We start from the raw sequence: 9,190 nt of genomic DNA, 5'->3' as shown, positions 1-9,190 counted from the left end.
GTTTATTGCACCGCGTATAAGAAAAAAGCTACGTGTATTTAAGAGAAAAATAGGGCTTCCTTTAGTTTTTCTTTGGGTCTGATGACTTCCTATGGTTGACAGCTTCATATGGCGCGTGTGTGTACCAATTTAAAGCGGTATCTCCCTGGTTCTATTTATAAAACAGAAAAAAAAAAAAACGTATTTTTAGTTTGATTTAATAAAATTTTTTTATATGAATATACAATTATACTCTTTATTTATTATTGTGTTGACTTGTTTACATGAGTATAATGTGTATTAAATGGGGATAAGTTTGAAAAATTATTGAATTTTAAATGAGAATTAATGAAGTTTAAAGTTTTTTAGTGAGTGTGAAACATATTGAAAATGAGTTATAAATAGGACCAAAAGAGTAAGTATATAATAGACTTTCATTTGGTTATGTACTAGAAAAAGAAGATAAGCAGGTTAAAATCAAATAAAGTTACTACCTCGGCTGATTATAATATTTAGTTCGTAGTTAAAATTAAATTATAAACTAATATTATATTAAGGATTGGAAATAGTTTTTATTTGGTTCTTAATATAACACCTAATTAATTATTTTGAGTAACTTAAGAATGCTAGTTGAATAGTTAAATGATTTTTTGCTAAAATATCTTAAATATCTTTTTAATTCTCTTCCTTCATTTTCTACTTAATTATTGTTAAGAAAACATTAACATGATTAATTTAAAAAAATTATTAGTTATATAAAATATGTCTTCTATATAAGATTAACATTAACTTTTTAATTAGATCTCATATTAAGTATGGATTATCTGACAATAATTATTTTCTTGAACGAATACATGTTGATCGATGTTTTGTGTCCATTTGACACGGTGGTCCCATTCATTCTAGAGGAACTTTTAAATATGATTTTATTTGAATCGTATAAAGGGAATTTGATCCATAAACACTACTATTTCATATGATCCATCTTGTCATAACTGTTAAAAGTGATTTTAATTAATAGTAATTGTTTTTACTAAAGTAGAGATAGTGATTATGATTAGTTTTGAGTTTTGCGGTACAAATTCAAAGCAAAAGGTTGATCAAATGGCGGCTGATGAGGTTAGGGATTGAAGAGGTCAAAAGGTCTTAAAAGAAGAAATGGCATGGCAATTAGCTGATTAGTCTTGTGAAAACAGTAAAGTAATGTTTATCCTAGCTTTATTATTACCATTAAAGCCAGAATCCGGTCTCTCTTTATCATAAAAGTTTATAGAAAAGTATCTTAAGTCTTCTTTTTATGGTAGGCGAAAAAAAGTCTTCTTTTTATGATCTCACTTTTGGATGACAGATAAGAAATGTGAGAACTTTCAAAATATTCTTTTTCTTAATTTTTTTTCTTGTATTAATATTATGACTTATCATAAATTATTAATAAAGTTATTTGTATTGATTTTATATATCCTTAATGATGTTGAACGTGTCCTCAATTTAAAAGGAAAAATTGCACTATTTTGCCAATCAAATTAATAAGATATCTTTTTGGCCTCATAATAAGAATTTTATCTGATTAGGGTGGTGTGGGTTCTTTATACGCAAGTCGCCTCAAATACGATATTATATATATATATGTAATATATTCATGAGTTATGATACAAATACTAATTAAATCTAAGAAAATTTATTACCAATCATTGTTAAATTTTAGGAAAAAATTAGGGAAAATGATAAAAAAGTTGAAAATTTGTAAATACCAGATAAAAAATATCAACAAAAATTTATTGTCATTTGCAAATTTATTGTTATCAACACCAGATGAAGATTGTTATCAAACTTGATTTGTGATTGAATAATTTTTAACTTTCTTTTTTGTTATTCTCTCAAAAAATAATGTAATTTTTTTAAAAGGTTCGTATGGCTTCAACTGATATGCTTAAATTTTCGTGTAAGGCATCAATGGACTCTTGACATATATGAAAGAGTACGATTGGTTCAATAAATTCCTACGTCTCTATCTATTTCTGAGATGTTTGGATTTTTTAAAGTTCCATAAACATGTAGAAGAGAAATGTTATTCCTACTCAGACCACAACATAACTTTACTTGTTCAAATATCAATTAAGGCTGTTTTTTTGATAACATATTTAAGAACTGTATTTAAGCTCGTATATTGGACAAAAAACTGATAAATAAATCAGTTCATAAATAAAAAAGAGTGCAATACCTTATCAATTTTGTAATTTGTGGTATAATATTTCGTCTTTATATAAAATTAGTTAGATATTTAATTTGGTTCTAAATATAAGACCTCGATCCATTTATCTTCTAAATTTGTAATTTACTTTCTAAAATATCTCTATTGATTATACATGCTAAGAGGTTTTCATCAAGGGCAGTCATAAGCAGTCATAATTAAAAAAACTTTAAAAAAAATCAACTCATAGCTATGATAAATAACTAATTTTATTAGTTAAATAACTGTTATATTAATATATGAGGTAGTATTATATATTGATATATCAGTCTGGCGTCCGGCCCTTAGAACCGATTTAAAATAACTTATAAATAATTTCTTAATCATAATTCAGAAAATATAAAGTAATACATTAAAAAAATATATATAACTGCGATGAAATGTGCTTAATGTCAAACCGGGCCTTAGCAGTTAGCATGGGGGAGCTAGGCCGACACTTTGACGAAAGCAACAAGGAGAGGACAAAGTGGACACGTCACTCCATTTATTTCTACGTGGATGGTCCCAGTCGTTTTGGACTTTCTTATCGTATAATTACCAGCATCACTACAAGGGAATCCACTAAAACGACACTGCCCCTCTCGCTCCGCCACTTGTTCTTATCCCATGGCCTGGCTCCACATGAAAGCAGGCGCAAAATATATCATGTCTCTTTAACTCCCTCCACTGTTATCCATTGACCTATCATGTATATTATCATTCATCTCAGACGACGATGGTCCTTCCTTATTGTGATGACTTGGAAGCCATCAATTAGTTCGATGCGCATGTCGTTTCTGCTCTCAACCCATTTTTTTTCCCCATATGAAGCACCTGATGTCCTAAGCCTAATTAGGCGAATTCATCGAAGGTTTAGAGGGTGTTTGGATGAGTGTAAAAGTGTTTTTCAAAAACACTTTTCCGCAAATCAAGACAAATTCTTTTATATATTTACTTCGTATACCGTAAAAGTACTTTTAAAATTATGGTTTTATTTCTACCTAAACACCTCCTTAGACTAATTCGAATCAAGCTGAGTAGGCCTATAACAACGACAAAACTATACCACCAAGTATTTAACGTTACTGCATTATCATAATTTAAATTCAAGACTTCTAATTGAATCAAGTGCTTGGTGCTTAATTAAACCTGAAAGATTCGAATCCTTTCATTCATATTAGCCACATTATAGGAAGTTTAGAATAAACCACATGTATCATGATTTATGAATAAGACGGTGTTGAACTACAACGCCAGACCAATCATATTGGTGTGTATATATAATTCAATTTAGAAAGAAAAATTGTGTCAGTTTAATGACAATGAGACTATGCGTCTGCGTAAAACTGGTCAACAACAGTTCGGACTACCAAAGGTATCCTCACTTCATGTGAGCCATCTTCCCAGAACAGATACCCAAACGAGAAACCGCCTTCAACATTAATGTTGGGCAAAAACGTAACCTTGAATTTCAGTTTCTTCCTCGTAGCATCAAACTTTAAGACTTGGGGTACAACCGTCACAGAGACTCCAATGGGAGCAACAACACGAGCAACGTAGGTAGATTCCACTGGTCCTACGTTCGTGACTGTTCTCGACACAGTCAAAGGGTGGTTATTCATCAGCTCAGGAATGGTGATAGAAGGGAGGTTGAGATCGAGCAAGAACTTGGGGGATTTACGGCATTTAGTGGGGGATTTGGTCATTAAGGTTATGGCAGTGTAGTTATAGCCCAGAGAACAAAGAAAACGAACATAATCTGAGGTTCCTAAGTCGTATATGAGACCAGGATTCGTGGCTTTGTTGGGATCAACGTGTCCACCTCCATAGTCGAATGGATCAGCCTGCTTGTGCGGAGCTCCCTCTGCTCCAACATATAGGTTGTACTCATTTGTCAATGAAGCTGCACATGAATGAGTGAAATAATTAATTCCTTGCTTGAACTACTTTTTAAAGATTAGATTTTAAGCTGATATGAAGAGCACAAGTTCTTAGGAGAAACGCATCCTAAAAGCTAGGAGTTGGACAACCCAAGGTCTTATAAGGCTTTTCTTTTAAGATAATCCTCTCAACGTCAGACTCACGACAATGCATTTTCCACGAGAGTTGACATTCCGGTGGCTCCATACTATATCACTTCACTTGGTGCTTCACTCAGCCTCCTGCTACTAGTGAGAACCTTTTGATGGTAGCCTCTCATATTGATGGGCTTTCAATGAAAGCACTAATATAACGAGCAAAAACAAGATAACCCTCCCAATGTAGGACTCTTGACAGGAGATTAGATGATGAATTAATGGGTACAATTACAGTACCTGTAGTGATGATGGCAGATTTGATAGCAGCAGGAGACCAGGCAGGATAAATAGATTTGACAAGTGCGACAATGGCAGAAACGTGAGGGCAAGCCATTGAAGTTCCTGATTCAATCTTGAAGTGAAGAGGAACGAATCCATTCACAGCCGCATAATCAGTTTGCAAGTAATCAGAAGAAGCCGGCGACCATGCTGCTAGAATATCAACTCCCGGAGCTGCAATGTCAGGCTGCACATACCCACCATCCATACATTCATTAAGCTTTTATATATCTCTACTCCGGCCAATACCTTGCTAGCTAGATTCTGATTTCTAAGAACTTAGAAGAAGATAGGGCTTTTTTTTTAAAAAAAATTTTAATTCTTTTTTTTTAATAGATAGAGAGCAAGAATATGATGAGAACCTTTAACACTGAAGGAGACAGAGAACTCGGTCCTCTAGATGAGAAGAATGCCACTTCTGGAGATATCTGTTGTCCCACTGTTGTTTTGGTCCTGCTGAACTTCACAACAGGGTTCCTACCACGTTCCCCACAACCATTCTTTTAGCTTTATTAATCATTATAAATGAAATGTACATAATTACTAATTTAATTATAACAAATAATAAGCTGTCACGTTTAGTGATTCGGCCCATTCAAAGGACTAACCTGGTAGCTTCCATGTATGAGAGTACTGAAGTTCCAGTGATGAAGTCAACTTGGACAGAGGGAATACTCCAAGACAAAGCAACATCTTTAGTAGGAAACTGAGCAAAGATGAGACCCGAACCTTGGACTTCCGTTACGGTTCTTATAGCACCCACGGCTGATCTCTGTGATCCAGATTGGAAACACACAATTACTTTTCCTTTAGCCAATGTTGCATTCAGGCTTCCCGCTTCACAGCTTCTGCGCAAAATATACGATTATATATCATACTCTACTCATTCCTATCTCTTTTTGACTGTATGTTATGGCGTTAATTTCTTAAGTAATGCCCAGAATCTGAATTCATACGTACATATATGCTTAGTTATAAATCTCATTTCTCTAATAAGGCATTTTTGTTCTACCTTGCGCTTTCTCCATCCGAATCTTCAGATTCTATGTCTTCTCCATACACAATGGGGTAAAACTTGTTCACGTCCTTCCCTGTATATAAACTCTGACCCTATATAAGGAAACAAAATATTGTTCTGGGTCTGCACACTGCAAAAGGTATAATACTATGAAGCATGCACACTTGTGAATTGTGAACACCGTTGTCAAAAACCAGATTATATCCATAAAGAAGATACACGTTTAAATGAAAACTGAGTATGTTATCCATCTGTGTTTAAAATGCGTCAGACATTTGTGCAAGACCTGATAGGACATTTCAAAGATGAAGTACCTGTAGGGTTTGATTGTTTCCCAAGGTAATTATAGAAGGAAATGCTCTATCAAGAGTGCTAGCAGCTACAGTAAGAATCCAAGGAGCAGTGTTTATGACAGTTTGAGGGTAAGGTCCAGAATTGCCACCAGAACACACCACAGAAATTCCTCTAGCAACAGCATGAAAAGATCCAATGGCCAAAACATCCTCAACATAAGTGGGAAGTGGAGGGTATGATCCCAGAGACACAGAAAGAACATTAACCCCATCAAATATTGCATCATCAAATGCTGCAAGAAGATCAGCTGAGCTGCAAGCTCCATTAGACCAGCAGATTTTGTAGATAGCTAAGTGAGCTGAAGGAGCACCTCCTCTTGCTGACCCTTTTGCTAGTCCCATGAAGCTTGCATTCTCTACTGATGCTCCTGCTGCTGTTGATGAAGTGTGAGTGCCATGGCCCGATGCGTCTCGTGGCGATAGGAATTCGGATCCATCGCTTGTGTTTAATTTCCCAAATTCAGCTTCATAGCCTCTGTAGTACCAGCGAGCTCCAATGATTTTCCTGGTAACGTATCACATGACACTGTTTAAAGCTGAAAAAATGACACTGATATGTCTGACAGTGCCATAAGAGGCAATATTAAGTACGTGTGTGTAACGTGCAGGCTTTAAGCTGTGTCTCATCCAAGTGTTGGATATATGTAACGTTTATATTGAATTTAGAGCCCCTTGGACGATTAAATTTAAACAGTATATATCCAATTACGTTATTTGAATAATGTTACCATTAAAAAATCCTGATATGTGTACAAAAAGTGAGCATGAAAGCGATTAAGAAGGATGTTTCAAACCGACCTATTACAGTGGGAGTGGCTGAAATTCTCTCCTGCTTGGCATATGCCGCGCCAACTAGAAGGTGGATTATCCATATTCTCATCCATAAAGCTCTCTGACTCAGGCCATATGCCTGCAAACCCGACAATGGAAAGATCATAATCATACTTAATCATATGCACCTTTGACAATTTCATATACACCAATTGTTTGATCGATCCCACTTACTTAGTTATTAATCTAATGGCTAGATTTAGTTGGGTCTTAACAGGATTGAGCTAAGATATGGTTAAATGGTTATGAACTATCAAGTACCGGAAAATCACATTAAATGTGATACGACACTAAAAATTATATGGAGAGACATCAGATTATGTTTTGTCTACATGTTCTGAAGTTGGGATCTTTGATACTGACCAGTGTCCAAGATGCCAATGATAGTGCCCTTTCCAGATTTACACTTTGAAAGAATTCCATTCACAATATCTGGCTTTACACTCAAGAAATCCCAGCTTCTAGTTGTGTGCAAACTGAGAATTCTGTTTGGAATTACATGAACAACTCCTGGAAAATCTGCATTAACTAAACTATTAAATTCTGTACCTAAAATATCGTTCAAGGAGGAAATTCAAATTTCAAAGTACACCATATCATTATTATGAAAAAATTGAAGAGTGCTACTTCAAGTAAGAAAGAATCATCGGCATTAATTTAAGACTTTTAAATTTCCAACGTGGACCACAGTCTTAAGAAGAGACTTCACCAGACCTCAGAAAGTGTTTTCCTAGTGTATGCAAAGCAAGCATATTTAGCCAATGTGTTCTTCAATACTCCCTCCAGTCTCTTTTATAAAATCCTATTAATTAAATTATGCCGTTTAAGAAAACAATTAAAATTAGTTAAAAAGAATAAATATATACAAATTAAACCTCTTTTTTTCTTTCAAGTATGCCTTTATTTAATGAGGGAGCAGATAAGAAAGAGAAATACCAGTTGTGAGATAAAGGGGAAAGATAATAGAAAATTAATTAGTAGCAAAATTGGTGAAAATGCATTTAATGTTCAGACAATCTTCAGTGGGATCTTACAAAAATGACAAAATCAATTCAAATTTTGAGATTTTATAAATAAGACTGGAGAGAGTATGATATAAGTAATACAATGCATATATAGAAAGTCTTATTAATTGTTCAAAGTTACATTTCATAAACATCACTATCATGCGCATTGCTCTGGCACTTGTCACAAGCATTTATGGGCCAATTAATGAATCCAACAAGAAAGCCAGACTGCCATACAAGTCTAGTCTCAACCATTTCAGTTCCGTACTTGATTATCAGGAAAAAAAAAAAAAAGAGTGAAAAGGTTTTCATACTATTGATCTTCAAATTCTGATATATGAACCCAAACATTGCCATACCTGCAACGAGTTTAGCTTGAGACTGGCTTAAAACAGCAGCAAATCCTGAAAATCCATGTTTGTAGCTGTACAGAATGGAGTTCCTAGCAGCTCTTTTGCTGTTAACAATGATAAAAATAACAGATTATAAAACTCTATTTCACTGTTATTATTATGACTTGCTTGTTTATTTGTAAGTGACTAATTGTGTTAAGGGGCCAAGTTTATACTAGTATCTACTCCATATTCAACAAAGAGCAGGTGGCTAAACTCTTCAAATGTGTTTCCTTACTTCTGTCAAAGTAATTAAGCATGGAGATTAACGAAAACAGAATAAGAGAAAAGGTTTACTTGTAGCTTGATACTGGTTATTCTCAATCTCTCTCTCTCTTGGGGAAAAAAAAAAAAGTCATTGTACAAAAGAACAAGGGATTGAAAACCTTCCGAGAATGTTTGACAGTATGTGAAGGTGAGAATCTTCAAGAAGGTCTTGTTCATTGAGGTTCATGCTTCTGTCTCCCATATACACAATATAAACCTGCAGGACAAAATTGAAGAGAGAAGATATGGGAAGAAACAAAAAAACTGAACTTGCAGCGTGGGGAGAAAGAGAAATCCCAGAAGGCCATAGCACAGAACAAAGAGGCATAAGATAAACTCACATTGCTTGATTCAGAAGCTACAAGAAAGCAAGATACTAGCAGAGCAAGAAGCACCAAACCCATGCTTAAATCCCGAGCGCGAGCCATGAGTTCGAGAAAACCAGAATGAGTGGCGCTTATGGGATAGGATAGCTAAGCTAGCCTAGCTTTGTTTTGTACACAGTAGAGAGGGATTCTTAAGAAGCAGGCTCATAATGTTGGATTATATATATACAAGTGAGTGAAAACTTTTTGTGAAGACTATTTTATTGTAAACTCTTTGTGCATTTGTGAAATTTGATTTATGAAAAAAGATATCGGCAAAGGAAGTTCCGCCACGTACAAACTCCACTAGGATCATTAATGGCGATAGGCTTTTGCTTTTGCTTTAGGTTCCAATGATTTGATTTAGGAATCTTGGGATTTTTGTGGGTTC

At 34.6% G+C, this 9,190-nt stretch overlaps 1 protein-coding gene across 1 annotated transcript; it reads right to left on the bottom strand.

Annotated features, from left to right (window-relative positions):
• Window positions 1–3,405: 3,405 nt before the first annotated feature.
• Window positions 3,406–8,917, bottom strand: LOC114725598 (subtilisin-like protease SBT3.9). Its single transcript, XM_028912124.1, has 11 exons — window positions 8,776–8,917; window positions 8,554–8,651; window positions 8,135–8,232; window positions 7,132–7,287; window positions 6,736–6,847; window positions 5,899–6,442; window positions 5,579–5,676; window positions 5,175–5,414; window positions 4,929–5,043; window positions 4,525–4,753; window positions 3,406–4,112 (listed from the first exon to the last, which is right to left on the bottom strand). The coding sequence occupies exons 1-11, from the start codon at window positions 8,860–8,862 to the stop codon at window positions 3,538–3,540; spliced, it is 2,352 nt and encodes a 783-aa protein (XP_028767957.1). The 5' UTR covers window positions 8,863–8,917; the 3' UTR covers window positions 3,406–3,537.
• Window positions 8,918–9,190: the final 273 nt, after the last annotated feature.

The sequence above is a fragment of the Neltuma alba genome, unplaced genomic scaffold (assembly GCF_004799145.2).
Source record: "Neltuma alba isolate B1F8T4 unplaced genomic scaffold, ASM479914v2 tig00012257_pilon, whole genome shotgun sequence".
NCBI classification, from domain to species: domain Eukaryota; kingdom Viridiplantae; phylum Streptophyta; class Magnoliopsida; order Fabales; family Fabaceae; genus Neltuma; species Neltuma alba.
The sequence above is the reverse complement of the archived record's forward strand: the minus strand, read 5'-3'. Positions and strand labels throughout refer to the sequence as shown.